At 43.8% G+C, this 18,754-nt stretch overlaps 1 protein-coding gene across 1 annotated transcript in view; it reads right to left on the bottom strand.

Moving 5' to 3' along the window:
• ntrk3b (neurotrophic tyrosine kinase, receptor, type 3b) overlaps window positions 1–17,829 on the bottom strand; it is a 203,138-nt gene extending 185,309 nt beyond the window's left edge. Inside the window, exon 1 of the mRNA XM_086189931.1 lies at window positions 17,269–17,829. Within this exon, the coding sequence (XP_086046057.1) occupies window positions 17,269–17,510 (242 nt within the window). The 5' untranslated portion in view covers window positions 17,511–17,829. The remainder of the gene's footprint in view (window positions 1–17,268) is intronic.
• Window positions 17,830–18,754: the final 925 nt, after the last annotated feature.

Raw genomic sequence — 18,754 nt, 5'->3', positions numbered from 1 at the left:
AATCCCATCACACTGGCTGAAAGAAACTCTTGAAACCAGGGCAGAAAAAGAAGTTCTGGTTAACTTCCTCTTAAATTTGCCTCCTTGTTTTCTGACTGAGATGTGAAATGCAACAACATCTGGTCCTCGCATACTACACTTCTCACACAAGTCTTCAGAGCCGACCAATTACATCCACTGGAAAGGAACTGGGGAGAGATGGAGCTCAAGGTTGTTGAATATTTGATTTGTTTGTGATTTTTTTCCCCCTCCTGCTTCCATTTGAGTAGCTGCTTTTCTCACTCTCTCTCTCTCTCTTTCTCTCTCTCTCTCTCACACACACACACACACACACACACACACACACACACACACACACACACACTCACTCACACTCTCTTGGCCTCTCATACACATTTAGTGTTTTATCAAAATGAGAGACCGTGAGCCCATTGCTAATTCATCCAAGCAGACAGGGTAACTTGGGGACACGCGCTGTCATCTCATTTATCTATCTGGAGACATAAGGCCTTGTTAGGTGGCCGTCATCATCCCCAGCATGCTTTATTAGTGCTGCCGAACATCCTCACAGTGAAGAAGTCACACACATTCAAAAGAAATTACAGTCACGGTGCCTCATTGACTGTTCGGTAATTCTCAGTTATTGTTAGTTAACTTAAATCTTGGGCCAAATGAAATGGAGACGCTGGAAAAAGGATGAAAAAGCCAAGAAGGCCATAACCAAACATAAAGCGACTCCTGGAGTAAATGCGTGATTTTGGTCTCTTTCAAAGGTAAACACTGATGTATTTTGCCTGATAGACAGAATCAGTGGGAGTGCTACTGGCACTGAGTCGAGGAAGTCTGAATACACAGAAATGGAAGGTTTTCATTTCAAGCTAAAACTTTTTTTTTTTCTTTCTGAAAACTGATGCATGAATAAAGGGGCTGGAACTCAAAAGCACCAGGGTTCAAGGTACGCCCAGGCCAGGTGTGCCAAAAGTGCCACATTGGGACCCCGTGTGTTTGAACTCATAGGGGCCCTCATGTGGACCTTTACTCTGTAGAAGGCTAACAAATGTTTTCAAGTATTTATTTTATAATGATATTCGTGTTAAGCTTATGGGGTGAGGCAGAGATAGATGGAAAGATTGAGGGAAGCAGGGATGAAGGAGTTCAAGCGTTAGTCGAGGGAGTTGGGGAAGTTCTCCAGGAGTAGTAAAAAAAAAAGGTTACTTGTGCTAAAGTAATGCTTTTAGGACTCCTACAGTTATTAATGCAACCTTACTGTAAAGGTTTGCCGTCTGATTATTCAGTGAAAAGGATTCTAGTGCCCTGAAACAACAACAGCACAGAAATCTTCAGAACACAAACACAAGGGTTGATCATTAAAATGACCAGGAGGGAACAGTGAATCCGTTGTGCTGACAGGTGATGGCTGTCCCAGGAACAAGAGGCCTCAGCAGTTCACAATGTCAGATATAGGCAGCTGCCACCACCAGTCGCTGCTCGTGAGTGACGTCTCGTCAGTGCACACACACAGTTTTTCCTCATCAATTCGGTCAGTTTGACCAAAGTATCACATGAGTTGGATTCCAAAAGGCACCTCTTGTGTAAGTATATGGACTCTTGGCTGTTGTTGTTTAGCCCTGCTGACACTGACTTGTATGTGGGCACAACATAAATTATTCACCATCCTCTTTGTTTCCCGAAGTGCATGAAATATGGGATAATTACATTTGCTGAGAGCTGTGTCCTCATTACATCTGTGTAAGGTCAACATTTGTCGGAAGCAACAAGAAATATTTAAAATATTTCATTTGTTTTTTTGCATTGGTTGCTGAAATACTGTATACAGGGAAAGAACGAAAATGCTTTATTATGATAATCTAATTCACATTGCAACGTAACCTCTGACTGGAAGCTAATTTGTGCTTGAATTTTTTACATATGAATGCACTGTTCAGTGTAATATCACTTAATATTTCAGCTGTTAATGCAAATGCCATGTCCCCTGGTAATCTGGTGAAACACCAGTTAATTTAGTTCAACAGATTCACACAAACATGTTGAAGCTTCTACTTTTTACTGGAGTCCAACAGCAATCTGTCCACTTGGCTTTATTTGGGAAATACTCATTCTCCCATTTCACTTTATATTTATGCAGCTGCAATTCCCAAATTATTAAAACAAACATTAAAAATAGTCTTGCTGAACAACAACTTTATTCAACAGCAGCCGAGAGGAAGCAGACATAAAAATTTTTTTTTTAAAAACATGAAAAAACATAGTCAGTGGGCTAGAAACTCCCTCAAACATCTCACTGGAACAAAACAACTCAAAATCAGCCAACACAAACGAGCAACATTGGTTTCCTTTGTGCCCCGTTACAAGCCAATAAAAAATAAGAATGTCAGTGGTATGATTGTGGTCTGGTGAGAACGAAAACACTTGGTTCAGAATAGGAGAAGTCGTGATTCAGAGTCACATGGGGTCCAACATTAAGGGGGGGTGATGAAGTCTCATCGTCTCCTCACTGCTGACGGGGTTGGCGGTCAGCGCTAAACAAAAGGGCCACAAAATTCATCAGGAATGTTTACCACCCAAACATCAGAGCACATATTAACTCAGACTGATCTCACGGGTTTGCACAGATGGAAAGTTAATGGAGGTCTGAGGGCACGAGAGGGCAACTTGCTGTGCTCCGATGTGCTGTTTCTCTGGGTCCGCACTGCTCAGAAAGCTGAAAAATGACTGTAGTGAGGGTAGAAAACAGTCAACCCCACCCAGCCTGGAACTCAGGACCATAGGGAACCAAATCTACAACCTGACCCTGAGAGCAGGACTCTTCACAATAACAGTCAGAGTGCGTACAGCAGAGTGACGGCACCGCTTCACACTACCCTTCCCTTTGGGATGCCCACGCACTTCATGAACGCCAAACCAAACCCCACAATACTTCTCCCGTCCGAAGCCGTGCCTGGGGGTCCCTCACACTTGGATCACGTTGACACCCACTCCCCAACCAGGGTGAACAAACCCAACTACTTGACCACGATGGCACTGCAGTCAGAGTCCTTCTGTTGAGAAGGGAGGCTGGGAGAGATTCTCAAGCTCCAGTGGACAACAGAAGCTATGAGATGAAGCAAAGATTTCAATGGAGTAACAAACAATACAGGAATTACAGACGAAGTAATCTCAGAGATTAGCAGTTCATTCCGAAAGCAGAACTGTGTGCTGAGCAGCATGACTAATCACAAAGGAGAACATGGCTGAACGTCACTGAGAAACAGACACAATGGGAGGGGATGAAGTTTCTGGGAACGAATACTAAAACGAATATGGAAGGGCCTTGATCATGTATTCTTTCACATGACCAGCAGGGGGTTGACTCCTCTGGTTGTGAAGAGAAGTCAGTTCCTTCTCACTTGATTTATTACCTTATGAGGTGATTGCCTCACTTACAACTTTGATGTATTGCTCAATATAGAACAATGCTCATTCTATAATACTAGGGTCTCATTTAGAGAAAAACAGAAGGTAGAGCGCGCTATAGGGCCTGGCTAGCTTGTTTCTGAAGTGGCGTTAAATCAGATTAAACAAATAAACCAGTATGGAAACAGTCCAGGGTGTCACAGTGGCTAATTCTTTAAACCCTCTACAGTGAGAAATATTCCCTCAGCTCTGCCAGTCATCACTAACATGGAGGACAGGGTGACTCATCCTACTTGATAATACATGATTGATGTTTTTTGACACACAAAACATCCCACACGAATACTAATTGGAGTGCTTTATTGGTGCTGTGAGAAAGAAAGAAAAAGAGAGAGACAGAGAGAGAGACAGAGAGAAACAGGAGGAAGAGGAGGAGGAGGAGGTGGGCGGGGTTTTGTGTCCAACATCTGGTGGCAGTCAGCCAGTGTGATGATGGACAATGTGAGGGTTAGACCTACATCCTCACCTGCATGGGAGGAAGTTATCAAGAAGGAAATTAACGGCATGTGAGTGATAGAGAAACACACACATACACACGCACACGCACACGCACATACAGAGTCATACTTGGAGAGAGAACAAGATAAGAAGAGAAAGAGCCGCCATCACACATTCGCCTCACACCATGAATCATCCGTCAATATCCTAGAGAAGAAGGAGTTAAGAGTAGCTCCACTAAGCCTACAGATACCATGTTTTAAATACGATTAACTGTAATAAAGCTTCAGTGAAGCTTATACCTGATTATACATGAAACTGTCTGCTGCATGTATGGCGGTAGATATCTCGCAGCAGCAGGTAGAGCGCAACATAGCTGAAAACTGTTCAGACGAAGGCAAAAATAGGGGGAACGGCGAAGCACGAGTCAGTCACGTGTAAATTATTTCCCATTTGAGTGCAACAATACACAAATTGCGGTTTAAATTGGTAAGTGTGTGATATTTCCAGCTCTCCTGAATCAAAGGCAGCTGCATAGAGCAGCAACGCTGAGGCATCATCTGCTCTCTAAAACCAGAAGCTACATTAAATGTCACCAGAAAGCCCCTAGAATACCGCCACAAGACTTTTAAGTAGCATTTCTCTATCGCGGCGGTCGAGAGGTGCTGGAAGCAATTTCCATGAAGCTCCAACTAAACTATAATAATAATAATAGTAATAAAGGAGTCTGGCTTTCTACTTTGAAGGGAAGTTCACAGCATTGGGGGTGATTTTGAGGACACTTCTCCTCTCATGTTTTGAATAGGCAATTTGCAAAAGAGTAAAGTTTAAGATATAAAGATTTCTGATTGCAACTTTTACTGCCGATGTAGAGCAGCACAGGAATGAGTCCTTGAACCCGGAGGTAAGTGAGCACCGTTGGACATCAGGCTCCCTCGTCTACTTTTGAATGGGTTTTCAGCTAAATACCTGAGAAGTGTCGCATCCCTGCAGCGCTGAGCACGCTGACATGAAGTTACTCCATGTAATGATGTCATACTAAATGCAAGAATGTCTTACACGAACAACAGACACCCCCCCTACCAGCTAACACATGTACAATGCACTGATGATGTAATCAAAATGTGTCAGGATGCCCTGGGACGTGTGTCTCAGGGGAAATGGGCTTCCCGACTTATTTTCATTAGATGGCCAATGTGCAACGTCACAGACGCGTATTGTACACATGATACCATCCAAGCAGCAGCAGCAGCATGGAAGTAATACATGAGAGCTGGCGCAAGACATGTGACACATTACCAGCGAACTGAGGACAGTGGAGATCCAGTCATTTCACAGAGGAGTGTGGATCTACTGATTCAGCCTGCGGAGGTTCATATGAGACAGCTGTCACTCTGTCACTGCTAATAAAGACTCCAGTCTGGACACGTCACTGATACGCTGAGAAGTCTTCAGAGTTACAAACACTTCACATGACGTAGATCTACTTGTGCCCATTGAACCAAACAGACAGGATCATTTATACATCTAATGATTTTAGCCTCAGAGAACCTCACGCACAGCAGAACGCCTGAGTGATTATATAATTGCACCTTGAATACATAAGATGGGAAAAGTGGGAACCACGGCGTCGGACGGCCACGATACATGTCACACTGCTAACCCTTGCCTGTGCTTAACACAAATATAAGCTCCTTTTTATTCATGCAGCTTTTTTTTTTTTTTTTTAGGGATAATGATGAAATTCAAAATGTGCAATTAAACCAAATCTGTTATTTGGCATTCTGTCACTTGCTTTTTAAATTATACAACAGAAAAACAAATAATTCAAAGTAAAACATTAATGCATTCATATTAAGGAAGGACAATTATACTACATTTTAATTGGTGGTGGGTGGTAAGAGACCTGGTGCATGGGGGGGGGGGGGGGGGGGGGTTGCTGGCCCAAAGAAAAGAGAATCATTTCTTTTAACAGTCCTGGCTGGAACAGCAGAGCCTTCAGTATTTTTCAACCCGCGATCCTCAATGCATCTTTTGATTGTTAAAGGGGAGGAAGGCGCTTCATTAGTATGCATCTTTAAAGCGCGAGGGCTGCCTGCAGATGCAGGAGTTGAAGTGGTGGTGGTGGGTGCTGAGGGGGGCGTGGGAGAAGCTGGGTCAGTCACATGGTCGGGACTTCTCTCAGCATCAATGCATGCAGAGCATCTGAACGAAGTGCCGCTCTCTCCTCCTAATTCTCAGATGGCAGCCATGACCCACTTTCCACAAAGACAGGTTCATGCAAACTTGATGATATGCTTATAACAGAGGAGCCCATCGTGCACTGCCTGAGGTGAGCATTGCAATATGGAGGCAGCAGGGGGTCTACAGGGTGAGGACCAACTGGCAGTGAGTGTGTTTGCAAGCTACTGGGTAGCTGAACAAGTGATGAGGTTCTGGGACGGGATGTGCTGGAGGAGTTTGAAGGTTGAAGAAGTCACCCGAATCCCACAAGCCAACAGTTTGATTTGAAAGTCCTTTTATTGCTTAAGACTGGCCGATAATTAATAGATGAATCTGAATAGCTTTCATATTAATCTACGATGGCAGCCTTCAAAAACCTCCTTGTTGCATCATTCCTGCATAAGCAAGCACTGCAGTCACGGTTTCCTTTTAAAAAAAAAAGATTGTAGTTATTTCAGTCGTGGAGACATCAGGTTCTGACTCGGTGTTACCTGGCGTCCTGCTACTTCTCATCGAAATCATTGCGACTTCCGAAAGCCTAAAATAAAAAGCTGAATATCCAATCTCAGTCTTTTAGTTAGTCCAGTGCACGTTGCGAACCTATCAGGAAGGATGAACGTTGGCACAAAATGGACGGTCACAATTTACCCCCCTGCCTCTCTTCTTCTGTTAAAGCGAGCATTTCCATCAAGGCTATTGACAGGAACAAGACACAGATGCAGGTCTGTGAGGGATCGCTGAAGACGGAAGACAAACAGAGGCTGTATTATATTCTAGAAGGTATTTCCCATCCATGCTAAGCCGGCTGTGGATTATAGACGTGATTAATAAGAAATGGTTTTAAAGTTATTTAATGTTCGGGTGTCTGGCTTGAATACATGACACATATCTCAGCTAGTAGTGCCATTGAAGGGGAGCGGTTCTCCGGGCCCATAACTAACAGGCACCTTAAAAGATCTGAGAACACAATATTTAGCGGGCTGGAAGTCTGGAGCCACACCCCCGTCTGTGGACTTGCCTTTTCTTATATAAATACCATCATACTGTAAGAGCTGATTAAAACAACTTATTATCCTGCTGCTTCTTACAAACTGTTATTTGCAAATTCGGCTTTCTGTTGAACGTCAATACTTACTTTTGTACAGATGAGGTCTGTGTGTATGAAGATAACGCCGAGCACGGAAACACTGCCAAGTGCTGAATATATTGTCTGGTCTGAATCCAAATGTTGTTTACAACAATTTGATCAGATAGTTGACTGATTCAAATCAGAAGTTTGCCTGTTTTTAACTATTTCACTCAAGTAAACTTCTTGAAAGTTTGAGTGTGCGCAGAAATTGGAACTTTCACGGGGAAATGAGCTGTGATATAATAGGATGTGTTCTTGCTCTCATAACTCAGGTATTGTATTTGCCATAATATCAAACAATTCAAACATTCCTCAGCCCTGCTCAAAAATCAATGAACAAACTTGTTTCCAACAATAAAAGTACATCAGCAGTGCGGTAAGAAAACAAAATATGCTTGGTTTCTTTTCCTCTCTGGTAGATATGAAGCAGATTAGCACGGCTGGTGTCAGACATGCAGGTGTAAAGCTCTCAGCTGCATTCTTCTCGAGCAGCTATCAGCAGCTAAGTGAGGTTTAGATATCATCTATTTGTGTTTCCAAATAATAAAATCATACTGAAATCTACAGATAACACACAGATACCCCAAGAGGCTTCGAAAATCTTCTTATCCCAAAAAGAAAAAAGAAAGAGTGAACCGGAACAGCAAAGAGAAACATCAAGGTGACAAATACGAATAAATCGAGAAGATTCTTCTCTGCTCTGCTGTGCGAAATTTTGATTTCTAGGTTTGTGACATCTGTACCTGACAAAGTGCATGAGGAACAAGGGGGAGACGGCTGTAAAATAAATAATTGTAGCCGAGTGAGAAGAGAACGAAGGTGTGTGAGTGCATGTGGATGGAGAGGTGGATGTCCTCATCACGGCCAACACAGAGGGCACAACGAACGCAGCCTCAGATTAGCACGCAAGGAAATATGTGAGGTAAAATGAACAACATTCATGAATTTAAAAAAAAAAAATCTCTGATTGAAACGAGCTCACCGACCAAATGCATCTGCATTGCTCTGACAGACGAACGACTCCTTAGGTACCGTCTCACTCCAAATTTAAAACCTGATCTTGTGAGTGAGGAGCATCTCTGCCACGGGAAAGTAAGATCCATTGTTTCCTACATACTCCACTTTGTTAGGTGAAGACTTAATGACTCTTTTTAAAGGAGCTGGACCTTGAGGAGTCGTTTGTTTCCGGGAGCCGTTCATCATGCTATATTCTATATCAATACCTCTCTGCTTCCTCTGGTAGTCCAGTAAAAAGCACATGGAGGCTGCCCCTCCGCTCACAGTGTGTGAGCGATGTGGGTGGGATTAATTCAAGACAGTGTGTAAAGACATGAATGCATTTCGGATTTGCTCACCTAATTTTCTGCCTTTGTTTAAAGAGAACTGCAGTTTTCTAGCAGTAAACCTCATGCTATAAATACATGCTGGGATGAAACTAATCAGTCCTGGTGTTCCATTTGAGGGCTAAACACTCACGCCACCGAGTCTACACATCGGTCCACCATCACAAGGGCTACAAGACAGCTTGTGAAAGCCGTGGCCAACGGGGACAGTTATGTAATATATGTAGAACGTCCTCTGCGGGTCTGGTGGGAGCTCTCTAGTCATAGCAGAGCAACCCTGATGGTGGCGACCTGAGCTGAGAGTTTAGTAAGGGGGGGTTTGGAAATGAGGACATTAATTCAGTACATTGATTTTTTTGTTTTTGCATTATCCTTTTTTTGATACAACTGGCCCTCCCTTACCCTTATATGGACTTCCTTTATTCATTCTTCTCATTAATATGAAGTGACTATTGTGAGAAAGCTCACTGATCATTCACTCACACGCATGAAGGCCGCATACTGGAAGGAGTGACCTACTGTAGGGGACACACTCACAGCCCACACAGGCCACCTAAAACCAAGTTCCCACTCTGTGACTTCATCAGATCGCTCCAGCGTTCACACTACATGATGCGCTGTCATGAATTGGAACCCTTTAAGTGGTTTACATGACCGAGCGGCGACAGGGGGTCACACATCACACGACCCTTCACCGAGACAAGTCCCCGACGAGTCTGTCTGGCCTCCGAACTACTCTCAAGACAACACGTGTGAGAAGTGACACAGCAAATAACGTCAAGACCGCACGGATCCGCAGCCAGCAACCAGAGAGGGAGAGGAGAGAATAAAGAGGGTGTTTCCAAAAATTACACAATCACAGCGGTCTCATGAAAAACAACCACATCCTAATATTCCGCATGACGCCAGTGTCCTGCTCTGTCATTGGCTCTCACAGCTCAAGCTTGATCCAGGTTAGGAGCGCTGGATATCTGGAGTACAGCTGCAGCGCGTCGGCTGCTTTCTGAGCTCACTTTTTACACATCGCACTCTACACCAATCTTCCTCTCATCTGACATAATTCCTATGGCAATATCGGTTTATTCACGGGTTTCCAGTGGTGGAAAATGTACAGTTTGAAGTACAAGTACTTTGCTGACCATGAATGCTTCTTTATACTGCTACTCCTCTACATTTCAGTGGGAACTATTGCACTTCTTGTTCTAGTTACATGACGGCTTTAGTTTCTGACATGAATATTTTACTTTATTGATAAAACATACTTTTTAAAATGGAGCAACAAAAACTTGGGGTCACCTTTCTGACGTCTACGCGTCGTTGAACCAAACTCTCAGATAATGAAAGCCAGTTTTTCAGGGCCTTGCTCACGATTTATAGGATGACCACACAGAGGACCAGAGACTCGTGCTGGATGAGATGCCTACTTCCAGTTTGCCTTCTGCTAACTGGACTCTCTTGCATAGCCTCCTCTAGACTTCCAAAATGTTATCAGACCAAATCAATCAAATTCTGATGATAAAATTAAAGTCTGCATCGTGACTGCTGTGGCCCTGCCAGAAGTGCTTCGTGCTTGATGTAGTTTTACTTCATGATGTGGTGACCATTTCTACATTCCGCTACTGGTATGTGTACTTAAACGTCAGAATTCTTCTTTCACCACTTCATGTTTCATGTGAAATCTTGAGTTAAAAAGGTCCAATCGTTGGAGCAGAGTAACGATGGTTAGGGCATTCGATAACCAAAAAAAGATCAATTCCAAATTATGTAAATGAAGCAGTGTGACTGAAATTACATCTAAGCTTTCAGGTAATTTTTGATTGCAACGGATATATATAAAGTCATTGTGTGGATCCAGAAATTGAGTTTTCTTTTTTAAATCAACATTCAGAGTTCAGGATGAGTGAGAGGACACTCTTCACGGTTCAGTGAATGAAATAAAACCCAGAGATCCTATTTGTATCCTTCAATCTGGGACTTCTAGATTTAAAAGTGACCGTGATAAATGTAACTGAGCCTTTAAAAGATGGCTCAGGTCCCTCATGAGGACACAGGCTTCTACTGACTGGACGATCAGGATTTAAATATATTTAATGATAAACTTCGAGTCATATTTGGCAACACTCATACCCACTGACGCACAATGAAGAAGTGAGTTTGTTTGCAGATAAACAGATGGCAGTCTTAAACGTCAGTATAAATCTCCTCCACTGAAGTTAGAGTTTACATTAGAGATGCCAAACTCATGATTGTCTGGTCTTTTCAAAGGCGAATAGAAGACATAAATATTTATGTACACATCTAAAGAAAGTTTCCTAATGAGCGCCCAAGTGAAAACCACTCAGAATAAGATGTGCAATTTGGATTGGACACCAGTAACAAATTTTCTTAAAGTACGATGTGAATAACTATCGCAAGTAAATGAGTTTGTGCTTAGTTTTTCTGATTGTCTTATTTGGAGTCACTGTTGACCTGTGGAGAGAAATCTGCTGATTTTGGAGCGCAGCAGTACTTGATGCTAATGGATTGTTTGCTTCAAGTCCCCCTCCACTCCAGAATGTATTTCACTCATCAGTACTTCTCTTGGATGAGCACTACACAGGATAGTGTACGTGCAGAGTTGAGCACTAAAAGGCTGATTTCACATTCATCTGCAAGCGTCATTGACATTGCACTTGTTTTGGAGACTTGCCCTCTGCTCCGTGTTGCAACCCGGGATGGATTTCTTGGAGTCACATTTCCACCGTCACCTCCTTTAAGGACGTTCTGTGATACGAAGGAAGTTGGCAGCCATGTTACTGGTGTTTTAATTGCCACTTGGGGGTATTTTAAGCAGTTCTCGTTTGCATTTGAACCCTAACAAAGGGATTTTTGCAGCTAAACCCAACCAGGCCACAACCACACGGCATCGGCAAAACTCTGTAAAGATTCTATTTCCGTAAGGAAAAGAAGAACCTCCTGCATTTAGCAGGAGGTTCTTATTGCAGGGGTTAACACACTGCAGCAATGGACTCAAAGTCGTGATCATGGCATGGGAGAGTGACAAGGAGGCCAAAACCGCTGTATGCTAGCATCTGTCGGCAGCACGTCTCTTTAGGGTAGGTGTCGGGGAGTGAGGATCGCGGCTGGCGGCACAACCCTACCACTGCACTCAGCTCGACACAGCCGAGTCTGCTCTCGCACCACGCAACACATAAATAATGAATGAAGTTTGATGGTGCAGGCTACAGCACACCGCGCCCGATCTGAAAGCACCATTACGTACTGGCGTTGCTGGACATTTGTGGGCTTATGCACCAACAATTGTTCCAATAACTTCTTCTACAATATCTTGGGAAAGTTTTGTGCATATACATTTGATTGGTTGAGGATTTTTTTTCATTTATGTAACAGGATTGCACAAAAATCTGAGGAGATCTTCACTGATTTGATTTTTTAACCAAAGACAAGTTTTTGTCCAGAGAATTTACAATAAATTGGAGCATGTTGAGATATGAGTGGTTCCAATATTTCTGTTTCCCTTTCATTTACGTGGCATTTATGTCATTTCTTTCATTACAAATATCACATCGATCTCTATGAAGACGACAAAAAAAAAACAGGCATTTTTCTGACATGTTTGGAAATATCCCCAAATATATACGATGGTTTTGCATATAAAAAAAAATGGAGTTTGCTGAATATTCTGCTTCCCTCAGTGAGGTGTCAATCAAACAAGTGCAAATAAAAAAACTAAATATTTTCTCAAAAATCCATGTCAGACACTTATCTTTAGTGAAGGCTGAAACATGTCTGGAGGAGGTGCATATATAAATCTATACACCACCATATAATCTGTCAAATGTATGAGCATTAAATTGAGTGCTAAAAGCCTAGCAGTTGGGTGAAAGTGCTGCTTTCTTTGGGAAATAACGTACACACACACCTTTTAAAAGATGCAGAAGAATGTGGAGATAAGTAGAGAAGGAATTAGGAAATTTAAAACTGTTAATTTGAGTGAGGGCACAGGGAACCTTGTAATTCTCTTGCAATATGACATGAACAAAGGGCTGGTGTTTTTCTTTTTATCCTCAGAAATCTTTCAGAAATATCAGGCAGCCTTTGCAGTTTTCTTTTTTAATGACTGTGAATATTTGTGACTACAGACAAGTCCCTACAGGATCACTATCACACCATTAAAGATGTTCTTTTTGCATAAATTGGAGTAATTGCTCCAACTTCAACAGTTATAAGAGCGAGTCCATGTATGCTGGTGAATCTATATGGGGGACATAAGGGGGCCACATGGGTGATTCTTCCCTGAACACCTAATGAAGGCAACACAGTCATGACCGTTAATGTTGGTTTCACCTCACGAATCAAGCTGTAACAAGAATGGAAAGAAAATCCGGGGAAAACGTCATCACCAGGTGCTGGAACGCTGATTTGACTTCAGCAAACAAATGCACACCTGCAGTCGGAGCCACACTTACACAAACCCATCAAATGCTTCAGCTGCTCTCAGAAAACCGCTTTTTCAAGTATCACAGCAAGACCTTATCTTATCCACTTCAAACTGTGATGCGATGAATCTCCAATGTAAGAGAACTGGAAAACTATTATCTGAACTTGGCAGTTTTCTTTGGTTGGCCATTCCTCCCACAGTCCCCGTCAGGAGCCCTGCTTCTAGTTTTCTATCTCCATAAATTGTGCCCACCTTTCTTTCACATGATGAATGAAACGGGCGTCTTGTTAGCAGAAATGCTTCCATCTCACACTGTACTTAGAGGACAGGGACGACTGCATGACTAATAGACCTGTGCAGGTTATAATTATCATATGGAACATGCTTTCTGGTCTAATAAATTGACTGGGAGTAACTGCTCATTTACACGCTGAACATATTTCATCACTTATTGGATCGCATGTAAACTGTCCTGGCTAACACTTTACAAGAAAGATATATTAAAGTGGTATTTCACCCCAAAAGTGCATTCTGCCTTACAGATATATTCTCAAATAAGTTTCTTGAGCTCAGGATATTTTTTCCTCCTGCATTATAACACTAAATATAACACTTCTGATTCTACGCTACCGTGAACGAGTGCCAGAAGTGTTATATTTTTGTTTTTAGCTTAAATCAAAGTGTCTGAGGATTACTGAGCATACAGCAGCCTCCCCTCTGGAAACCATCACCTTATCATGGTGAAGAGGTTTGTGTGCCCCCGTGGGTCCTGGGTTTTCTTGAGCTTTGTGCTCTTGGTAGGGTCTCCTTTGGCAAAGTGGTTTAAGGCGAGGGGCCAGAATCAGCATGGTTCAGAAATGGACACCCAGCCACGAGGCCCCCTTCTGGAGCTGCGACTGAGGCAAAGCAGCAGGTGTTGGAAGACTTCAGAGAAGCTATTGGGAAGGACTATCAGTTGGTTTCTGGAAAACCTCATGAGAGGAAAGTGGGGAACCATCCAAGCTGTGTTCAGCATGGGTGGGACACTATTGACTTCAACTGAGCAAATAGTCGGGCAGTGGAAGGAAGGAACACTTTGAGGAACTCCTGAACCCGAAGGGCCCACTCTCTTAACAGGCAGAAGCAGAGCTGTAGGAAGATGGTGAATCAATGTCAATTTTCCTGGAGGAAGTAACTGAGGTAGCCAAACAACTCCACAGTGGCAAAGCCCCTGGAATTGATGAAATTTGTCCAGAAATGCTGAAGGCTCTGGGGATTGAGGGGCTGTTTTGGATGGCATACATTTTCAACATTTTGTGGAGGTCCAAATCAGTACGGAAGGAGTGGTTTGCCTCTTTGAAAAAGGGGACAGGACGGAATGCGCCAGTTAGAGGGGCATCACATTACTCAGACTTCCTGGGAAACTCCGAGGTGCTGAAGAGGAGGGTTTGGTTGAACCTTAAAAGAGGAAGAATGTGAATTCCACCCTGGCTGTGGAGCAACCAACCAGTTTTTCACTCTTGCAAGGATCCTAGAGAGGGGCTGGGAGTTTGCTAATCAGGTCTGCATGTGTTTTGAGGGTTTGGAGGGACACTATGGGATTTGCTGTGAGAGAAGGGGGGGGGGGGGCTCAGGGGCCATCAAATCTCTGCATGGCCAAAGCAGGAGTTGCGCTCGAGTTCTTGGCAACAATTCATACTTGTTTCCATTGGAGGCTGGCCCTCAACTGGGTTGGGCCTTATCACGACTCCTGTTCATGATTTTCATGGACAGGATTTTGCGCCATCGTCATGGTGGTGGGAGGTTGCAGTTCAGGGGGCTGAGGAATGCATTGCTGCTTGATGTTACATGATGATGTGGTCCTGTGACCTTCATCTCTCACTGGACAGATGCGGGGCAGACTGAGGACTGGGAGGAGGGACTACTTCTCCATGCTGGTCTGGGAACACCTCACCATCCCCTAGAGACAGCCAATGTGACAAGGGAAAGGGAAGTTACAGGTTCCCTGCTTACTGGAGTTGCTGGCCTCCACGACCTAATTTCGGATGAGAGGTCGAAGATAGATGGATGATGGATGGACAGCTGGATAAAGAAGAGATAGATTATACCTGACAGAGCGCTTGAGAATTTGTACACAGACATTTTTGTACAGTTTAGCTGTGGGTAGCCATCAGTTGCTACTAGCTTCAAGCTAAACATATATGGCTGGCTCTTTCTGCATTCTCAAGTCACAAAGAAGTAATGCAATGGAGGAAAACTGTACAAGACACCTAATTGTGAGTACTTGAAGTGCAAAATACACATTTTGGATGAAGTAGCACTTTCATAATCATCAGCTAAAGCTTAATGATATATGAGTGCTGAAGAAGTATTAGATCAGCTTAATTAACTATTTATTAATGGTCCTTGTCCTTATTGTAGGCTGGGAACCATCTATCCCTTCAGACACACGTCACCCCAATTTCCCCCAGTTTCTCCTTCCGTTAACATTACCACGAACACGATTAGAAAACAAAATACAAGGCTCATTATTTAGCTGCTAACTAACAGTTAATTAAGCATTAACTAGGTGTTATTTTTCCCTTTTTAAAAACAATTTTACCACTGTACATCCACTGAATGATGAATGACTAATGAATCATCTGGAATTCGTTTGAATGCACATGTTTCTAGCTGATGTGCACGCTGAGGTGACATTGGGGGTTGAGTGTCTGGTGGGCCGACATTGAGCTGCTGGTGGTGGTGCTGGGTGGAGAACGCCATCCATGCAGAGCAGCAAGAAAACAACCAGGCTGTCGGTGAGCCATGAAATGCACAATTAGTCCTGGGTCAATTACATTAGGATTCTCAAAGGCAAAGGAGGCAACTGGTGCATGGCTTCACGCTTGTAGAGAAACACAGATGAATGATAAACGACAGGAACACTAATCACTAATAGTGCACTGTTACCCCTTACTCCTCACCTCCTTGCTAGTCTTAAATCTGCTGCCTCTTCTGTGCCTGACTTGACTGGAAAAGTCTGATAAAACAGTCACGTAGGCTAAACGACTGGGAAAGGGCGCCTGGCTGGTGCTGGATACGGGGTACCAGGCTACCCTCTAGTGGCACAGCAAAGCGATGAACCATGTCACAATGCAAGTTGTTGTCTCCCTCAAATGGATAAAGGGTAAACGGGATACCAAAAGTGATGGGAGGAGAAGTCCTTTGTGGCGTAAGACGGGCGGAGGAAGCCGTGCAGGGAATTCCAGTGGGGGATGTTTACTTTGCATGCAAATCAGCCTCATCGACACCAGACGTCTGGTGGTTTTTAATGCCTTTTTTGCCTGACTTTTCAAGAAAGAAACCTTTGATTTTGGCAGGAAGGATCGATGCCAGAGAGTGAAAGCCAGGGAGACAGAGAGAGAGGGATGGAGGGAGAGAGACAGAGAGAGAGAGAGAGAGAGATGGGGGAGGGAGGATGTAGAATGTACTTCGGGGGTGTGTGGGTGAGAGGAGGGGTTCTGCCGTCATCACAGCTCCTTCTGTTTTAAGCCTTTATGAATCCTCTTTGCCTTGAGCATCCTGCCGTAGATTCACCTCGCAGACGAGAAGGGAAAAAAGCCACAAGTGACACGTTCACGCGTCATTTGGACATAATAAAGTTTGTCGGGGTCGCGTCGTTCTCAAGAGGATGCGGGGGTGAAATGTAACTGCTTGACCTTACTGCGCCATTTATTTCTGTTCCATTTAGCGCAATCTGTCAGAGCAGTTGCTGTACATGCGGACGGGAATCAGCCGAATGGGTGATAACCGCAACATCCGTCTGCCGTTTGGCGGTGAAGGCCTGCGGTACCGCTGCAGCGGAGGAGCAACTTTATGGACACACACACACACACACACACACGCACACGCACACGCACACACGCACACGCGCGCGCACACACACACACACACAAAATCAAGATGAAGTTGTTGGCCGCCTCATCTACCAGCTTTGCAAAGGTCTTATTATGCAGGGGGGTGGTGGTGGAAAGGAGACACCACCCACGAGGCTTATCATCTCTTATCATTCATCAGCCACTTCATTTAAAAAGTGCCAAAAGTCAGAAGCCTTATATTGAAAAAAATAATGATGAAAAAATAAAACAACCAACAAGTTAAAATCAGCGCGGTGAAAAGAGGAGCCACTGGTGAAGCCTCGCTAGTGATCAATTACGCATCCACGGGTTAGAAATGCTCGGTAAAAATCCGCATCTACTTACATAGAGGTGATGTTTTTGAACAACTCTGCTATATCAACACTTGTCCCGTTGCTCCCGGTGTCTTGCAGGGCGAGTAAAGGGAAAAACCTGCCGTTGTCGGACTTATTGCAATAGATCTCTGTTTGAGAGCAGCTGCAGGTCGGTGGGCAGTCCAGCATGGAGCTCAGATAGTCCTGGAAAATACTCATCAGAAACAAAACCCGCCACCAGCAAATCCGGATCGAATGAAACCATAGATCCATGTCTCCGGGCGGATGGTGGAGAAGAGGTCCCCTACGTCCTCTGCGCTGGAACAGAAAGCGGAGTGGAGGGAAGGAGGAAGGTAGGAAGGAGGATGGTGGTGCGTCTGTTACAGAGGACGCTCTATGTGAGCGTTTCTAGCCGAGGATGCTGTAGTGTCCTTGCGCGCGTCAGAGATTGGGTGAAAAAAAGAGAAATCAAACAGCCCCCCCCCCAAAAAAAAAAATTAAAAAAATAAATAAAATCAAATAAAAATAAAAAAAGAAGAAGCGAAAATCAAAAATCAAAAATGGAAATTATACGCGGCTCCACACGTCCGTTCAGCCAAAGATGCATGGTGTTCCCCGGATCTGTGTGCTGCTGCTGCTGCTGCTGCTGCTGCTGATGTCGTCGTCTTCTCTCCAAGCAGGACCAGAGCGACTGGCTGGAGAGTCAGTGGGACACGAAATGAGAAGTTGGGGGCATCAAGTCCCTCCCACCGGCTGCTGTCATACTGACACCTGCAGAGACTGCACGCAATCAAGTGATTACTACCGTGTCGGCGCGGCGGAGGGGATATGCTACTACAGTACATACAGAAGGATATCAGAATTATATAAAAAAAAAAAGGATGAACGATTGAAATGGTTACAATTAATAAAAATAATCAAAGCTCAATGCATCCAGCAGTAACGTCACACTGGTACAGTAGATGATAAGACAAGACCGTGTTCTGATGTAGTTTTATTGCAAGAATTAACATGGATTATATGACTGTAACTGAATATTCCATCAGCTGCAGAAGCTGGTTGTTAATAGAAAGCTTACATGGACCATTATTAAAGTGATGGCGTGCCTTTGAGGCTCTGATTAACAGGTGTCTTGAGGTCATGAGGATGTTTTGAATCCCTCCCTGACCCCAGGATGCAGAAAGAGCCAGCCACGTATATTTAGATTGAAGCTAATGGACGACGCTAAGGGTGACCGACAGCTAAAAACAGCAAAACTGCCACAAAAACATCTGCCTACAAACACTTGAGCGCATCATCTGGTAATCTGGACAACTTGATTTGAGCTAAAAACAAGCAAACTGTGAGCGTCGAGTTTGACCTGCTAGCTTACTAAGATGGGGCTCCTCACAGTCGCGCCAACTGAAAGGGTTTTTATTTGTTTTAAGCTGAGATCAAATCTGAGCATAACGCTGGATAAAGAAGGTGTGGATTACATCAGATGATGTGCTTTAGAGTTTACAAATGGACAAATGGAT

This window comes from Aulostomus chinensis, chromosome 2 (genome assembly GCF_037954235.1).
Source record: "Aulostomus chinensis isolate RoL2024-O1b breed Wild chromosome 2, RoL_Achi_v1.0, whole genome shotgun sequence".
Taxonomy (NCBI): domain Eukaryota; kingdom Metazoa; phylum Chordata; class Actinopteri; order Syngnathiformes; family Aulostomidae; genus Aulostomus; species Aulostomus chinensis.
The sequence above is the reverse complement of the archived record's forward strand: the minus strand, read 5'-3'. Positions and strand labels throughout refer to the sequence as shown.